Raw genomic sequence first — 18,156 nt, forward strand, 5'->3', positions numbered from 1 at the left:
TTGCTGCTCTGAGCCTAGTAGGCCGAGGACTAGGGGCCGAGGGTGGGTGAAGGACAGGTAAGTTACCTCCCCTTCCCCCTCTCCTCGCGGTTCTTCCCTCGGTGCCCCCCTTCCAGTCCCGATTCCAGGTCGCCCTCTCCGCGGCTCGGAGCGGGAGAGGGAGCCTCCCCGTCCATCGTCTCCGCTACCGGCCCTCAGACCGTGCCTCCCGCTTCGACTCTGGCCCCCCGCGGCTCCTGGCCTGGCCACCCCGCGAGACCCCCCGCGGCCCGAGTCCAAGGCCCGCCCCCTCGGGCAGGCGGATGTGGGAGGCTCGGGGCGGGGGCGCCGCCACGATCTCGGGGCGGGGGCGGCCGAGGCGGGCGAGGCGGGCGGTTGCCCTCGGGGTCTGGGAGCCGCGCGGGGGAGGGTCCGGGTCCTGCGGCCCCAGCGAGGGGCGAGCGGGCGGCCCGTCGGCTAGCTGGGCAATAGGAAACGGTTTATTAGGAGGGAGTGGTGGAGCCGGGCCAGGCAGGAAGACGCTGGAATAAGAAACATTTTTTGCTCCAGCCCCTTTCCCAGTCCCGGGAGGCCGCCGCGCCGTCCGCGCCGAGCGAGCCCCGCCCGGGCCCCAGCGCCGTCCGGGGCCGCGCACGACCCGGGCCCGCCGTCCAGCGCTCGCCGTGCCACCGCGGCCGCCGCCGGGAGGGGAGGCGCCCGGCCCGCCGCCCACAGGGCGGGTCCAGAGGTGAGTCCGGGTCCGCGGGCGGCCCGACCCCGAGCCCGAACGGGCCCTTCTCGGGGCGGATCCCAGAGGACGCCTCACAGAGGTTGCCGTAGGGTCAGTCCCAGCTCCCCACCAGGGCAAGCTGTCCCTGGCCTTCCCCGCACATCTGCCCACGACCCTGGAGCGGACTGGGCCAAACCTGGGCTGGGAATCAGAAAACTTCTGGCCCCTGGGCCAGTCACTTCTCTGTCTCCTCTCCTCATCCGTAAAAGGGGCAGAAGGATTCCTGCTCTGCTTCACAGGGAAGGGGTCGCGTGTCCCTCCAGGCAGCTGCCTTGACCTGCGAGGGAGTGTCTGCTTGCAACCGTGTTGAGCCTCCCCTTGAAGCCCACCTTTCCCAGGCCAGCCTTTGCGGTTCTTGCTTAAGGATAATTCCATCCTGCAGACCTCACCTCCAACCCTGTAGGGTCAGATAATCCCCATGCCATGGCCTTCCCTGGAGATCCAGGCCAGAGGGTTTCCCTTTCTCCCTGTAGGCTGGGACCCCAGACTTCCAGTCTGCCCTGGAGGCCAGTGCTGTTAAGCGCATCTCTGGGCTGCCCCCCCCCCCCCCACATTTCTTCTTGAAGGACAGGGGCACAGTGGACTATAGCACTCACCTTCTCTATTAGTGGCAGCTTCTGGCTGAGTCGGGGTCTGTCCTCCCTGATCCCTCACGGTCCCATTTGTCCTAGTGCCTGTCCTCTCATCTCATGGGGTTGTCAAAAATAGATACCATTTATTTGAGTGCTCTTAGATGTACGCTTAGCTATATTTTTCTCATGGAATCCCGGCCACAGTTTAGGAGAAGAGGTTTATTACGCCCATCCTACTGAAAACTAAAGAGGTTCAGACCTGAGTCGCTTGTCCAAAGCTCCGTGGATGGTGTAAATGGTGCTGTTGGGTTTTTGGTAACATTTGTTAAATGCTCACTGTGTGCCACTTAGTACTCGGCTGAATAATTCTACTACATGATACCTATGAAATGAACACTTGTTATTTTCATTTTTTGTAGGGAAGCCTAAGCCTCAGAAAGTTTAAGTAACTTGCCCCAAACTTCGTAGTTCTAAGTGGGAGAGGCAGGATTTGAACCCAGGTCTGCCTGATCCTGACCCTGGTGCTGTACTGTGCTGCCTGTGCTTTCTGTGTGAGACCCTAAAATCCAGGCTTGATGCTACATCACGCTGCGGTGAAGGGCCAGTGAAATGATGCAGATGAAAGTGTTTTGTGTACGGTACGGGGCAGCCTGGTATGAGTAGCTCAGCCCTCTGCTGTGTGGGTAAGACCTGTTGATTCGCAGAGTGAGGCTCTTCCAGCCCTGTTACAATTGTCACTGTGCGGAGCCAGTCCTGCTGCTGAGAAACAGATCGATAACCACCTTCTGAGCACACCCCTTCTCTGGTTCTCCAACTTAAGACTAAGCCTGCAGCAAGCAGATGATTTCTGTCTTCCCACCTAAACAAACCCTCATCGGGCACCCCATGGTAACAACAGCAGCGTGCAATATGTTCCTGTCCTCAAGATGATCGGGACACCCGTGGTGACGATGAGCAAGAAACTTAACATCCATCCCTGAACCTCAGTTTCCCCACTGGATCATTGTGAGGGTTAAATGAGATTAACCATCAAAGTTGAGTACTTAGCAGCACTCAGAGAAGATTAGTTCTTATTATTAAAGATTTCACAGTGGGCAGTTAATGTTTGAAGTTAGTTTGGCATTTGTGATTTCTGGCCAACAACAGTGATGCTTCTGTCAGCAGGAGATCTTTCAGGAAGTTTTGCTTCGAAGTGAAGGGAGGGGCACCTGGGTGGCCTAGTGAGTTGGGCATCGGACTTCGGCTGGGGTCACGATCTCATGGTTCGTGAGTTCAAGCCCGATGTCGGGCTCTGTGCTGACAGCTCAGAGCGTGGAGTCTACTTCAGATCCTGTGTCTCCCTCTCTTTCTGTCCCTCCTCCCTTTGTGCTCTCTCTCTCTCTCAAAAATAAAAAAATTAAAAAAAAAAAAAAAAGAAGTGAAGGGATACTACGAGTCCCCAGGAGTCTGTCTGTGCTAGAGTCAGGTCTCTGGGCAATCAGGGTCACTCTGAGTTTGGACTGGCAGGACTCAGCACTCTCTGTACTTAGCTTTGTGCCGGGCCCAGTTAAAAGCTAGAGAGTCACAGGGTGGCTCATTCAGTTGAGCGTCCAACTCTTGATTTCGGCTTAGGCTGTGCTCCCAGGGTTGTGGAATCGAGCCCCGTGTCCCGCTCCACGCTGAGTGTGGAGCCTGCTGAAGATTCTTTTTCTCCCTCTGCCCCTCTGCCCTGCTTGTGCTCTGTGTCTAACATAAAAGAAAAGAAAAAATTAAAAGGAGGCGTTAAAGAAACAAAAAACAAAACCAAAGCTAGAGAGTCACAATTTTACTCCACTACATTTCCAGGATAAGACCAGAAGCGGAGTCTGCAAATGTTGTCAGGCCCTCCCTGTACCATTGTTGAGCCTGGGAGGCTTGAGAACAAAGCCCTCACTCCACCCTCCCTCTGCAGCGTCTCCAAGTCCCTGGCTTTGAGGTTTCACTAGTCTGTCCCTTCTCTAGTTGGTGGGGGGGGAGTGCCTGGTGGGAGTGAGAGTCTCTGTCCTCTGCACCCTGCTCCCACTCACCCAGCAGGGCCCTCCCTGCACAGAGAAATGAAAACACATACAGCAGGTTTAGCACTGTGTAGGACACATTTCTCAAGGGGTAGACCCATGCAAACGGGTCAGAATTACCTGGAGACGTTTTACAATGCAAGTTTCTTGCTGGTCCCGGGATGGACTGAATCCGAATTTGGAGTGTGGGTGTGACCAAAGAATGTGCACTTCCAGGGGGTCCTGATGCATAATCAAGTAGGTAAGAGGGTACCGTGGGGCACTGTCAGAGAAGTGGAAGCTTCGGGAGAGGAGATTTTATCCTGATCGCTATCCACCCTTTCCTTCCTGCCCCGTGCCTTGTCCTTAGCTGCTTTTTGGGCAAGCAAAGGCTTCCACAGATGGCTTCCCACCCCTGCCCCAGTGGGCAAATTCAGCTTGTTTGGGGGTCCTTCTCCAGCCACCGGTCCCCCTGCCGAGTGCTTGCCAGAGTCCTCACTGCCTGCCGGGAGGGGCAAGAGACAGGAGGTCAGGCAGAGGCTGGGGATACAGCTGCAGCAGCCCAGGGCTCCGTTTCCTCCCCCAGCCCTGGGCCTCTGGGGCAGAGGAAGCCCAGGCAGGAAGGCTAGAGCTGCCACCAGCCAGAGAGGCCCATGAACCCCCCCCTCCCCCCCACCCCCGTCCCCAGCCATCCTGCCCTGGGAGCCTCAGTACCATGGATCTTCATTTGGTACCATTCTTAGACTATGGCCCTTCTGAAGCCCATGTGGCCATACATCCAGCCCTACCAGCCTCACTGTGTTATGCCAAAAGACCCCCTCCGCCCCAGCTCCCCTCCCCCACCCCCCGCCGCCCGCCCCAGCCTGGTGGTAGCTGCTCCTGGGGACTGGATCCCCAGGCACACACCTGCACACTCTCCACCACTCAGGAAGTCCTTCTTGCTGTCTGACTTCAGTCCTTCTTGCTGCAGCATCCATCCTTCTCTTCTAGTTCTAAGCCTTTGAGAAATGAAGAAGGGGGTGGCTTCTGAAGCACAAGTTGGTTTGGGACCTGAGTTGGGGACTATCATAGATCAGAATTACTTCCTTTTTTTTTTTAAATATTTTTAACATTTATTCATTTTTGCGCGTGAGAGAAACAGAGTGTGAGCGGGGGAGGGGCAGAGAGAGAGAGAGGGAGACACAGAATCGGAAGCAGGCTCCAGGCTCCGAGCTGTCAGCACAGAGCCCAGTGAGGGGCTTGAACTCATGGACCGCGAGATCATGACCTGAGCTGAAGTCGGACACTTAACCGACTGAGCCACCCAGGCGCCCCAATCAGAATTACTTCCTTAACATTCTCTACCAAACTTCTGGAAAAGTTCAACCTTAACTGGCCGTGGAAGGTCAAACATTCAGTGTCTAAGTATGTTTCACTTCCCCTCCCACATCAATGGCCCTACCCCCACCCTTTCCCAGGACAGCAAGGAGAGAGGAGGAAGACGGCCAGAGAATGGCTCAGAGAGGGCATCTTATGCTCTGGTGAAATTGTAGAGAGGTTTCCTCATACCTGGCCTGAGCCAGCGCTGTCCAAGTTTGTATGGTTGTTACCGCCCTGAGGGCTCAGACCTCGGCTGTCGCCTGGATTGGGAGACAGAGTGGGGAAAGCACTGGACTGGGAGTCTGGGCACTTGGGTCGCACTCCTGGTGCTGCCACTGAGTCCTGTCTGACCTTGGACAAGTCTCCTGCCCTGTCTGAGGCCTAATCTCCATCTTCTCTAAAATAAGGAGCTGGGTTTTGTGGTTCACAAGGTATCCCCCTCGAATTCTGTCACGGGGTGTCCCAGCCCCGTGTGGCTCCTCCAGACCTTGTAGCCACCCCAGCCTGCCCTGAGAATAGCCCCGAGCTCCCTCCCTGCTGTGCGTGACTCCCGCCTGTTCTATCCAGACCCCAATCTAAACAATCTTGATTCCTGTTCCCAGTTTGGCGGGACCCTGAATGGCAGGAAGTGAAGACAGGAGCCTGTTTATGTTTGAGGCAGCCAGGGCTAGGGGGATGGCGGCACCGGGAAAGGGGTGGGTAAGAGGCAGAGGACAGGAGTGGGGGGTACTGCTAAAAACACTCTCCTTCCACCCTGGCCCTGTGCCCTCTGTGCCCTCCCCTCTGAACTCAGGAGTAGGGGTAAATAGCTAGGAGTCCCCCAAGCTCTCTGTCACTTCAATATGGCCCTCTACCCTTTACCCCTAACAGGATGGTTTCCATGGGGAAGTGAACCAGGACTTCCCCTGCAGGCCCCGCCCCAAAGCCAGACACAGGGAGTAGGGAGGAGGCCTCCCTGTGCCCCCCCCCCCCAAAACTCCCAGTGATTTCCTCTAGGTGGGAGGGACCCACAGTTAGCGGCTGAGAACACCAAAGGGATCACATTTCATAGATGTTGCTGTACCCCCTCTCTTCTCCAGGGACCATGACCTTGGACTCCCTCAGGAGAGGCTTTCTGATGCTACTGATGGCCTTGGGCTTGACCCAGGGTAAGTACTTAGGGAAGCAGGTAGGGGACAGGGTCCTGGATAGAGAAAGGACCTTGCTCTTGCTCTTGCTGGGGCTGAATTTGAGGAGCTGGGGAGAGGGGGGCACCTAGGAGCTTGGCTGGAGAGTGGGAGGCAGGCTCAGTTAGACTAAATGCCCAGCTACCCCAACCCTTCTTTGCTGTCCTCCTGATCCAAACTCACAGGTTGGTGCTCTACCAGCCTCCATGGTGGGAACCTCCACCTGGGGGTGCAGAGGGTGAGGACATTGGCAGGGGGCACCTGGGAGACCCCTCAGGGTTGGGGCTGGGGGCCAGGGCTGGGCCTAGAACTGGGAGGGAAGGTCTTAGGATCAGGGAGGGGACAGAAGCCTGGTTCTCCTAGTGTCTAGGGGGTCAGGTTCTGGAGGGGAGGATAATCTAAGGATGGGACTGGAGGACCAAGGTCTCAGCGGGTGTGTTTGAGAGGTCAGAAGGGAGGGGCAGTGGGACAGGCATGGCTGTTAGTCTCTGCCTAGGAGTTGGGCCCAGAGTGGCTGAGCCTCCGCTGTGTCTTGCAGGAGACCCTGTGAAGCCCTCCCGGGGCCCGCTGGTGACCTGCAAGTGTGAGGGTCCAACCTGCAGGGGGTCCACCTGCCAGGGGGCCTGGTGCATAGTAGTGCTGGTGCGGGAGGAGGGCGGACAACCCCAGGAGCATCGGGGCTGTGGGAGCCTGCACGAGGAGCTATGCAAGGGGCGTCCCACCGAGTTCGTCAACCACTACTGCTGCTACAGCCCCCTGTGCAACCAAAACGTGTCTCTGGCACTGGATGGTACGTGTGGCCACCCCAGCAACCCTTCCCTGTCTTCTTAGTCCCTGTCCTCCCTGCCCTGCCTCCAGCTCCTGCTCTGGCCAGGAGGGCGGGGGAGGAAGGACCCTGGGATATACCTGGCAGAGTGGCCAAATGGGGGGGAATCTGGCTTGGTGGAAGCTGGGCCTCAGTGTCCTCCCCGCCCCCTCCACCAGCCACCCAGACTCCTCCAGAACAGCCGAAAGTAGACGGCCAGCTGCCTCTGATCCTGGGCCCTGTGCTGGCCTTATTGGTCCTGGTGGCCCTGGCTGCCCTGGGCCTGTGGCATGTCCGGCGGCGGCGGAGGCGGGAGAAGCAGAGGGGTCTGCACAGCGATCTGGGCGAGTCCAGCCTCATCCTGAAGGCGTCGGAGCAGGGGGACAGCATGCTGGGGGTACAAGCCTGGGGGTGCCTGGGACCTCGAGGGTGGGGGTTGGGTAGACGGGAGCCAGAGAATCAGATAGGAGCCAGACAGGAGCTGAGAAAGACTCAGTCACAGACACCCAGAGATCTGAGTTGGGGTGGGGGGTGGGGGGGAGATGCTGCTGGGCAAGGGAGGAGCCTGTAGGGACACAGCAGCGGGGGCCCAGCTTAAGGAGGAAGAAATGGGCTGGGCCAGGTGGGGGCAGCCTCTCAGTGGCCTCTCTGTACCCCCAGGATCTCCTGGACAGTGACTGCACCACGGGCAGTGGCTCAGGACTGCCCTTCCTGGTGCAGAGGACAGTGGCGCGGCAGGTGGCCCTGGTGGAGTGTGTAGGTGAGCAGTGGGTGAGCCTGGGCGATTGGACCGAGGGCTCCCATGAGCGCACAGGAGTGAGCAAGCTCTTGGCCTCTGAGTCTGGACCTCTGAGGCAGGACCAGGCCTGGGTCCAAATGGGGATTCTGCTGGGCAGGGAGTGGCTTGGAGATGGGTCAGGGCTAGATCCTTCTGTAGGTGTTGGCAGGAACAAGGCTAACGAGGGTGGGCCCGGATTAAGTTAAACATAAACATTAGAGGTTCTGCAATTGGGGTCAGTGCAGAATGAAGATGGGGGGCTCTTCTGGGGATTCCCATGCCCAGGGGCTGTGTGTGCCCAGTATGTGACCCTCTCCCACCCCTCTGGCCATCGGATCAGGAAAGGGCCGCTACGGCGAGGTGTGGCGTGGCCTGTGGCATGGTGAGAGCGTGGCCATCAAGATCTTCTCTTCAAGGGATGAACAGTCCTGGTTCCGGGAGACGGAGATCTACAACACGGTGCTGCTCAGACACGACAACATTCTAGGCAAGCGGGGAATGCTAAGCCAGGCCGGGGTTCTCAGCACCCCCCCCCCCACTCCAGGCTGGAGTCCCCGGGCCTCGGGACAACCGACCTAGTCCTGAAGGACTCCCGTCAGCCCTCAGCTTCAACCGCTGACCCCAGCTTCCTCTCTGACCTAAGCCAGACCTGCCTCCACCCCAGCCCCAGCCCCAGCTTTGCCCTGACCCGATCAGTCCGGCCTCCCTTATCCCTAGCCCCTTGCCTGAGCCACCCGACCCTCTGCCCACAGGCTTTATCGCCTCGGACATGACTTCCCGCAATTCGAGCACGCAGCTGTGGCTCATCACGCACTACCACGAGCATGGGTCACTCTATGACTTTCTGCAGAGGCAGACGCTGGAGCCCCAGCTGGCCCTGAGGCTGGCTGTATCGGCCGCCTGCGGCCTGGCACACTTGCACGTGGAGATCTTCGGCACGCAGGGCAAACCGGCCATCGCCCACCGGGACCTCAAAAGCCGCAACGTGTTGGTCAAGAGCAACCTCCAGTGCTGCATCGCCGACCTGGGTGAGCCGCCCGGGTAGGGCGGGCCCTTCGCGGGGCGCGGGGTTCGAGCACTCTCCCCCTCACTAGGTTCTCTGCCTTTGCCTGTTCCTGAGTGTGGCGACGACTCAACTACTGATGGGCGCTTTAATCCCTCCAGGCATGTGTGTTGTCTCATTTCACCTCTGCGAGAGCCCCACAAGCTGCCTTGACGCTTTGCAAGCCCAGACTCCTTCCGGCATACCGCTCTGGCTCCAGGAGTTGGGAGAAAGGGGCAGGGCTCCAAGAACCTGGGTTCTCATCCTGGCTTCACTGACTGCATGGCTCCCCTCACCGGGCCTTGGGGTTCTGCTCTGTGAAATGGGCATAATTACACCTGCCTTGCCTACTCACGTCTCTCTGGGTCCTTGGGCACCTAGGAGAGCTACACGAGCAGAATATAACCGGGGCAGGTGGTTCTCCCGGTGGCTGCTGTCTCCCAGCCCGCCGCAGGGCAGGTCTCCATTCGCCTGCTACTCTATGTCTCACCATCTCTCTCCATCCCCACCTTGCCCCCCGCACCCCAGCCTCCGGGGCCACTCTGTGGGCTTGGGCGAGCGGCAGGAGTGACAGGCCTGGTACCCACAGGCCTGGCTGTGATGCACTCCCAGGGTAGTGATTACCTGGACATCGGAAACAACCCACGAGTGGGCACCAAGCGGTACATGGCCCCCGAGGTGCTGGAAGAGCAGATCCGCACCGACTGCTTCGAGTCCTACAAGTGGACAGACATCTGGGCCTTTGGCCTGGTGCTGTGGGAGATCGCCCGTCGGACCATTGTCAATGGTGAGGGCCCACCCCGCACAGGGTGGAGAAAGAGGGATGGGGCAGGTGGATAGACAAGCAGACAGGCAGGAGACAGGGGCTTCCTGCCATGGCTGGTGCCCGTGGCATGAGGGTCGAGTTGAGTGACCGTTTAAGGTGTGGCTCTGCAAATCTATGAGTCTGGCTGTGAAATCTTGGATAAGTGATAGCAGCTAACTTTTATTGAGCTTAAATATGTGCCACGTGCCTTGCTGTATGCACGGATGATCTTTAATCATCGTGTGTTGGCAGGAGGTGGTATCACTTAGCGGTTAAGGGCATGGGCTGGGAATCAGACTGCCTGGGTTCAGTTCCTGATTATGACCATGGGCAGGTTACTTAACCTCTCTGTGCCTCCATTTCGTTTGGAAATGAGAATAAAAATAGTTTCTAGTATTGGCGCCCGGGTGGCTCAGTCGGTTAGGCGCCCGACTTTTGTTTTCGGCTCAGGTCATGATCTCACGGTTCATGAGTTCAAGCCCCGAGCCGGGCTCTGTGCCCTGCTTGGGAGTCTCTCTCTCTCTCTGCCCCTCCCCCTGCTCACGTACTCTTTCTCTCTCTAAATAAACATTAAAACAATTTTTTTTAATAGTTTCTAATTGAGATAATCCTAGGACAGTATCTGGAGGTATTCTGGGGCTCAGTAAATATTAGCAACAATTTATTGTAATAACGAATACCTGACATGGTATCATCCCCATTTCACAGATGAGGGTACTGAGGTACAGAATCTCAGCTGGCTAGAGGCAGCATCGGGTTCTGAAACCAGGCCAATATGACTCTGGGGCTAGTGCTCTTTATCACTGGGCTACTTAAACCTCTTTGGTCCTTGGTTTCTTTGCTATAAAAATGCAGGATATAATAGTGTCTGCACTGCCTGCTTATCGCTGCCTCATTATTACACATGGGCGCCTTTGGAGGGGCTAGGAACAGTTGGAGGGACCTCAGCCTTGCTGGGGCAGACCTGTGGCTGGTGCCCTGCAGCCCTGGACCAGGTGGGGAGGCTTGTCAGTCTTTGTGGAGGCTGTCTGTGGGGAGGGATTGCCGGAGGTCGTGCCAGGTTGGGGCCAACCTCAGGATATAACTGGAGCTCCGTTCCTTGGGGACAGGGACATTCTCATTTCCTGAGCATCCGCTAGGAGCCAGCCCCATGCCAGTCTTCTTTTACCCTCAGCGCTGACTGGTAGAGAGAGGCCAGAGTGGAGCCAGTCCCTCTGGGAGACTCTGGAGGGGCTCAGATTCCTGCCCCTTCAGACGTACACTCCCAGAGTAGGCTCTGAACACTAGGGTTGGGGAAGGGGGCGCCTGGAAGGAGCCGAGACCCCCCGGGCCAGGCTGCAGGCAGGACGAGAAGGCTGGACCGGCCAGGGCCGCAAGGGAGGCTGACCGCAGGCTCCTGGGGCGGAGGGAAGCTCTGTCAGCCCCACACAGATTCGTGGCGCATTATAAACACTGTAATCTGGTGTCAGCCCCGGCACTGATTAAAGGCCCATTAGACACGCTCAGGCCTCTGCGCAGCACTGATTAGGGCTCGAGAGGCGCAGGGGCCGGCCTGGAAGCCCGCCACGGGGAGAACAGCTGGCGCGGGCCCTCCTGAGGTTGCGGCTGTGTGGCCACGGCCCCCAGCCTCAGGCTGGGAAGCAGGGGGGCTCGGGGCGCCTTGTCTAGGTCTGGCCTCTTCTGCCTGCGCTGTCTGCAGCTCCACAGGCATCATTTTCAGAAGGCTTCTCCTCAGGGACAGTGAGGAGAGGTAGTACTGCCTGCTAAGGGGTCAGCGAGGCCTGTGCCGTGTCTCAGAGTGGGTGGGTGTTACTTGGAGCCGGGTGAAGATCCCTTTCTCCTTGTGCCACGTCCCTCCGCACCCCGCAGCAGGCCAGCTTCTCTCTCTTAAGTATAGCTTGGAGGTCAAGAGCACAGGCTTTGGTTAGACTTCCTGGGCTCGAATCTTAGCTCGGTCACTCACTGCCTGTGTGATCTCAGACAAGTGTCTTAACCTCTCTGGCCTCAATTACATCGTTCATAAAGTGGAGCTAATAGCATGACTTACTCAGAGGGTTGTTGTGAAGATTTAATGCAGTGCAGTTAGGACCAGGCCTGGCACAGGGAACGTGCCCAGTAAACGTTGTTATCGGGCATCTGTGATGGTTGGGGCCTGGGAGCAGTGCCCAGACCCCGGGCAGGAGGCAGCCACGGAAAGACTGAAACAAGGTCTGGCCTGGCAATCCAATGAGACGAGTTCAAGTCTTTTTCTTTTTAAAATACTTTTATATAGTTTATGTATTTATTTTGAGAGAGAGGGCAAACATGAGCGGGGGAGGGGCAGAGAGCGAGAGGGATAGAGAGACCGTCTCAAGCAGGCTCCACACTGTCTGCGTGAAGCCTGATTCGGGGGCTGGAACTCACAAACCATGAGATCGTGACCCGAGCCGATGTCAGACACTTAACTGAGTGAGCCACCCAGGTGCCCCAAGGTGAGTTTAAATCTTGACTCTACCCTTACTAGCTGTGCCACCTGGGGCTCAACGCCTCTGAGCATCGGTTTCTTCATCTGTAAAATAGGGGTAACGATAATACCCATCGCGTTGGGTTGTCGTGAAGGCTAACAAAAGGAAGCATTGAAGTGTTTATAGCACAATGCCTGGCACATGGCGAGTGCAAAATTAGCAGTAATTATCATTATTGGTGCACGTATCGATTATGTCATAGCATCCCTCTCAGGGTAGCATGGGTCAAGACACCTGGTTTTCCGGACCGTGGAACAGAAGATGGGCAAGCCTCTCCTCAGGGTGGCGTGGGGCCTTCTTGGGGTGCCGAGTGACTGTCCCCCCCCCCCCATCCTCAGGCATCGTGGAGGACTACCGGCCACCCTTCTATGACGTGGTGCCCAATGATCCCAGCTTTGAGGACATGAAGAAGGTGGTGTGTGTTGATCAGCAGACCCCCACCATCCCCAACCGGCTGACCGCAGACCCGGTGAGGCCTCCCCGGGGGGCTGGGATGGCACGGGGCGGTGGCTCACGGCTAGGACTTCTGGCCCCGGGAACTTGTGCCTCAGGTGTCTGTTCACCTGGATCGATTCTGGAGGGTGGATTCCAGGGTCTGTCCGGGGGTACTCTGACCTCCCACATCCGTGGCCTGTGGACCCCTGAAATGTTGGATTTTCAGAACCCTCCATTTTGCCTGAAAAGGCAGAGTCTCTCTGCCACGTTTCTTGCTATGGAGTTTTTGTTGTTGCTGTTTGTTTTCGTTTTTTTCTCTAAACACTCCACATACATATATAAGACACAGGCACATGTGTATGTAAACACATACAGGCATGCACATGCTTCTACATAAACATATACTCACAGATACATATGCATGCACATATATGCCAGACGGTTGGCCCTGTGAAGACAAAGAACATGTCTCCTTCGCTGCCTTGTATCCCAGCTATCTATCACAGTGCCTGGCTCAGAACGCCCAACAAATGTTTATTGAAGGAATGAATATGCATGTATATACATACATGTACATAGACACGTGTTTCTGCACAACATGCGTATCCATAAAAAGCCACGCATAGGCAGTGCTGTGCACACACACATCACATACACTCCCTGTCGGGAACCAGCTTGAGTTCTGAGGCAGAGGTGCTGCTCGTTCAGTCTCAGACCACTCAGCTTCCTGGGACGGGCTCCTCCTGGACCCTCCTCCAGTGTCCACGGGGCCCTGCCAGGGAGTCCCTCCCTCCGCACTGGAGTCCAGCCGCACGGGGCACGTGGAGGCTCCGAGGCTTGCATGTCTCCCCTTCCTCGGATCTTGGCGGAGGTGGGGGGTGGGTGGGGGTAAGGTGTTCTCCAGACACTCTTCACCGAAGGGGGCCTGAGTGCCCCCGAAGGGCTGAGTTACAGCTCTCTTTCTGTCCCGCCTGCCACCTTCCACCCTTCGTCACTCCACTGTCTTCCCCTTCCATCTTTCGTCTTTCTCCTCTCCTGCCCTCCGTTCCCTTTCTTACCACTCTGTCTTTCCTCTGCCCTTCCTCGATGCTCTTATCTCCCCCATCGGTCCTTTCTGTACCGCTTAATGTCCCCCCATTTGGGCACCCCCCCCTTTTCACCACCTCCTTTTCATCTTCCCTGATCTGTGTCTCTGTCTGATTCCTCCCCTCTGCCTCTCCCTGCCCCCCCTCCCCCCACAGGTCCTCTCAGGCCTGGCTCAGATGATGCGGGAGTGCTGGTACCCCAACCCTTCTGCCCGCCTCACGGCTCTGCGGATCAAGAAGACACTACAGAAACTCAGCAACGGTCTCGAGAAGCCCAAAGTGATTCGCTAGCCACAGGCCTGAAGCCTGACTCCCCTGTACCTGCAGTGCGTGTGGGGTGGGTGGCAGACGGTGGGTGCCCTGTCTGGGTAGAGGTGGCGTGAGTACGCGTGCTGGGGAGGAGGGTGCCCCTCTCTGGGCCGCTGTGCCCGCCTGCCGGCTCATCCAGCCAAAAATACAGCTGGGCTGAAACCCGATCCCCCGCCGTCTGGCCCGCGCAGAGCAGCAGGCTCCCTGACGCCTGGCTCTCTCCCCACCCTTACGCCCTGGGGCGCAGCCCCTACCACCCCCAGGATAGGATGCAAAAGAGGCCCCAGAGCCAGGGTGGCCAGGCCAGGGAATCCCAGTCCCCGGGCCCAGAGCCTAGGCCTGCACTTTACCCCCTGCCCTCAGTTAACCCCACTGCCCCACCAGACCTTCCCCGGGTGACACAGGGCCTTGTCCAACCTTCAGTAGACATCCTGCCCTGCCAGGTCTCAGCCTCTGGCACAAGCCCGACAGACACCCAGGGCCCGTCATTTTCTCTGTGTGGGTTTCTATCTCAGCTCTATGAGGCCTGGGGCCTCTGTCTCCGGGACAAGACCCCACCAGCTGAGCACCAGCCGCCAACCATCTGGGAGAGCTGGGGCCCGGATCCTGGGCCCCTCCCCCACCTCCATCCTAGCTGCCTTATTAGGGCGTTCCACCCAGGGAGTCCTGCTGCAGGTGTGGCAGGGTCAGAGGACAGTGCAGAGGTAGCAGGTCAGACGGGTGAGGCCCAGGACTTTCGGACTAACTGAAAGCTTGGCTTTCAGAAGCCCAGCGCAGCTGGGGAAAGACTCAGCTGGGAGTCAGGAGACTCAGGTTCTGGTCCTAGGTAATTGCTCTACGTGACAAGAATGAGGCCTTCACTGTCCCACAGTCCTGATGTCCTCTGAGGTTTCTTTGAAATTTCAGCTGGTGTCAGAGCTCAGTTCATCAGTCCCTTCTGTTCCTTTTGCCCCCCAGCCCCTGGCAATTTGCCTCCAGATGGGGATTTGAAAATAACTTTATCTGAGGCCAGGAGTCCCTGAAGGGCCTCCTAGACTAATTCTGCAAGCTCCAGTTCCTGCTTTAACTCAAACCAGCCGCCATCCTTGGGCCCAGACAACCCTGGGCCTTTGGGCAGGCAAGCCGGCCGCTCACCCCGCTGTGGCTTAGCCTTCTCTGTCCAGGACTGAGAAGGGCTGAGGGCCGGCTTCCTGCATGGCCTCTGAGGCTCAGAAGAAATTTGGCTCCAGCCAGCAAGCCTCCAGCACCCAGGTTCCTGCTCTCCACTGGTCCCTGGCCCAGGCCCACAGTCTTGGCCAGACCCCAGACCGTGTGTGTCCAAGAAGAACCTGATGGCTGTGGAGAAACACGTGGAATGTTCAGCATTTGGCAACGTCAAGGGTGTATGTCCATGTGATGGAGAGGTTACCCCAAAGCCTGGGCTGGTGGATGGGAGGTAGAGCCTCAGGTTTGTGGGGTGGGAGGGCTCAGGCTAGGGATGAGAACAGTCCCAAGCTCAGAAGACCTGGCCTCTCAGCCCTTGGGGCAGGGAAGGACCCACCATTCTCCACAAGAGGTGACAAAAACACAGCCTCCTTCCCTCCCGCTGCAAATGACCCAGCACCCCCCCCCCCTGCCCCCACCCAGGGGCAGCTTGCGTGCACCGTGGCATTTTCCCAGGCCTGGCTCCCTGAGTTGTGCAAGGCCCAAAGGAGAACCAGGAAGTGAAACTGGTGAAAACAGAAAGTGAGAGGGACCTGTTAGGTTCTCAGATGATCACAGGGCAGTTAACTTCCCGGCAGTTTTGCGTCTTCTGGTTACTGGAACCCGCTCAGCCCAGGAGTCAGTCCTCCCCATGACAGATTTTATCTCTGCTGGATTTGGGAGCAAAGAGGCTCCTCCTGGGACTCCAAAGGCAGCAGCTCTCCAGAGGCTGGAAAATGCCTGAGGGGGTGAAGGTCTGAGGCGGGAAGTGGAGTGACAGGGGCCGGCTAACGGCCAGTGGTCAGGGATGGAAAGAGGCTTTGGTGAGAGCAGAGCACCCGGTGCTTCCGTCTGAGTGCAGGAAGGTGTGCCAGGGCCCAAATTACAGCCTCTTACCTGGAGATCCTGCTTGTGGGAGCACTCAGCTCGTGCTCAGCACACAGTAGGTCCTCAATAAACCATGGTCCAATCTCGAGCTCCTGCTGAATCTTGCTAAGCTCAAGTGGCTCGTCGCAGAGGGAACCAGAAGGGACAGGGAAGGAGCGGGTCCCTGAGTATCATGCCCGGTCTTTGCCCTTCACGCACAAGTCACAAGTTCGCGCAGGATCATTCCCCCCACGCCCGCCTGCGGCCCAAATCTCAGTTCTGCCCCTGAGCAGACAGATCGAGGCGTCCGCCACATCGCCCTCTGCTGGCCAAAGGCTGCCGGGCGGCCGCCGCCCACGCCGCCCCGCCCCACCCCGCCCCTGCGCAGGCACCCGCGGGCCCTTCCCAAGGCTGGACCGCCTTCTGCGCGTCCGGCGTGCACGTGCGTGAGCTGCGCCGGGTCTCAGTCTGCAGGGACTGTCCCCCGAAAACCTAGGAAGGCGCTCTTTTGTGTCTTCACTCAGAGGCAGCTTGGACCCGTCTGCCTCGATTTTTCTCTGTTCTCAAGTCCCTCCCCAAATGGGGCCCCCACCTTGCCGGGAGTCGGCCCTCACCCTTGGACTGGTAAGGACCTCACCATCCTCGGAGACCCATCTTGGCGTCCTGGGCTTGGAAAACACCTCCCACCACCCCCAACCCCGGGACAGTGGGGGCAAGGACGTGCCATGTGGGAGAAAGGTACTGCAAGAAGTAGAGAAGGGACTCGTCCATCTGACTTCTCAGCCCAGAAAACTCTGTGCCTTTGTATCAGAGGCCCTGTTAGGGAACCGCAGAAAGGGTGCCCTGATTGTATCACAGAGGACCAACCCTATGTCCTGCGGCCCCCCGGTTGGCCTTATGCCTAGAGCCTGCTACAGCCTCCCGGTGCCTGTGTCCATGGAGCTCCCCACAACAGACAGTGCCCTCCTCCCCAGAGGACCTCTCAGACCAGCTTTGTGGACATTGGAGCATTCCTGGTGTCCCACAAAGGCAGCCTTTCCCCTCCCTGTGGCCACCCGACCTGGTCCTTACATCTCCACCTTGATGGCCACACTGTGGTTGGCTATGGCTGGGGTGGGACAAAGGAGAATTGGCTCATTGCCCTCCAGGGGCAGAAGAGTCCTTGGGAGGTCACCGTGCCCTTGGGAGGTGCCATGTAGAGCCCAAGGAACCTGCCTGCCTGTGGAAGAAAGAAACCCATTGACTTTTTTGCAGTTTTGCTCTACTTTCCTGGGGGACCCCAAACTCTAATGTCCTTACCTGTGCGAAGAGGGAGAGGATTGTCTGTGTAATAAGGATCCTCCCTAGGGCTGATGAGTGCCTGTAACATGCCCAAGTGGGGGGTGAAGGTGGTCTCTAGAGCATGGGCTTTGAGGCTGAGGACCAACCTTCCCCTGCCAGGGCCTCGCGGTACCCAGGCCTTCAAGGACAATTCTCCCTTCCTCCCAGTCACCAATCTCCCTCAGGCCCACCCCACATCACCTTCAAGGAGGGTGCTGTGCTTCTCCAACTCACTTGCATCAAGATTAACAGACCAAGATGTAACAGTCCTCATGTGTAAAAGACCCAGGCCTGGGCCTGGAGTGGAGGGGTGCCCGTCCTGAGTCCAGTCTCCCAGGTTGGGGACTGATGTGAACTGCCGTCGTCACTCTAGGTGGGCGACTCTTGGAAGGAGCTGCTAACACCAGGGCCACATTCAGTTTGCTAGAAATAGAGACAGAGGGCTTCTTGACTTTGCATATCATTTGCATAATGTCATAGACACAGTCTATTTTCAGGCAGATTTCAGGTTAAAGTGTTGTCACTGCTGCCCTGCGGGGTGTCACGTCTGGATGAGTCTCTTCTCTGTTCTTTCTCACCCACCCACTCTTACTGACCTAGATCCCAACTGGAGGCGCAAGTGGTGAGGTGAGAGGGAAGAGTGGGGTTGTCCGGGGAGACACAAGGACAGGGCAAGAGGCACGCTGGAATTTCCAAAAGCAGAGTGTGGCCGCTCAAGAGCAACTGGTAGGCAAGAGGGCCAGGAAGTGGGCAGCAAGGTGGCCCAAGCTCTGTTCTACAGAAACCTTTCCTGTCTCTCCTCACCAGGGGAACAGCCAGTTCTCATACTCTTGGTTCAGTCGTCTGCCAGTCTGAAGAAAGACGTCTAGATAAACCTGTTCCTCTGAGCCACCCATAAAGCCTTGCTTGGCCCAGATATCCCTCTTGGGCGTTTATTTTCAGCACCAAGATTTGATCTTAGCGTCCCGTGAAACCTGACCCTCAGTCTGTCCCTCTCCTGGGAGCCCCGTCTGGGAAACCAGTAGCCTGGAGTGAGGATCCGTGTTTTTTAAAGCCCCTGGCACATAGTAGGAGGTTAATCAGTGCTCGAGCCCCTCTCCTCCCTTCATCTAGAAGTCGTGCCAAGTACCTAATTGTCCCAGGCCT

General features: G+C 57.7%; 1 protein-coding gene across 2 annotated transcripts; it reads left to right on the forward strand.

Moving 5' to 3' along the window:
- The first annotated feature begins 346 nt into the window (after positions 1-346).
- On the forward strand, positions 347-15,799 carry ACVRL1 (activin A receptor like type 1). 2 transcript variants are annotated; one of them, XM_043563967.1, is made up of 10 exons: positions 358-727; positions 5,792-5,860; positions 6,417-6,668; positions 6,863-7,080; positions 7,344-7,443; positions 7,802-7,948; positions 8,214-8,489; positions 9,093-9,290; positions 12,151-12,281; positions 13,489-15,799. In XM_043563967.1, the coding sequence occupies exons 2-10, from the start codon at positions 5,797-5,799 to the stop codon at positions 13,621-13,623; spliced, it is 1,521 nt and encodes a 506-aa protein (XP_043419902.1). In that variant the 5' UTR covers positions 358-727; positions 5,792-5,796; the 3' UTR covers positions 13,624-15,799. The 2 variants fall into 2 exon arrangements, with proteins under 2 accessions (XP_043419903.1, XP_043419902.1); XM_043563968.1 differs by lacking the exons at positions 9,093-9,290; positions 12,151-12,281; positions 13,489-15,799 and adding an exon at positions 8,626-9,086 and having other exon boundaries at positions 347-727.
- Positions 15,800-18,156: the final 2,357 nt, after the last annotated feature.

This window comes from Prionailurus bengalensis, chromosome B4 (genome assembly GCF_016509475.1).
Source record: "Prionailurus bengalensis isolate Pbe53 chromosome B4, Fcat_Pben_1.1_paternal_pri, whole genome shotgun sequence".
Classification (NCBI taxonomy): Eukaryota; Metazoa; Chordata; class Mammalia; order Carnivora; family Felidae; genus Prionailurus; species Prionailurus bengalensis.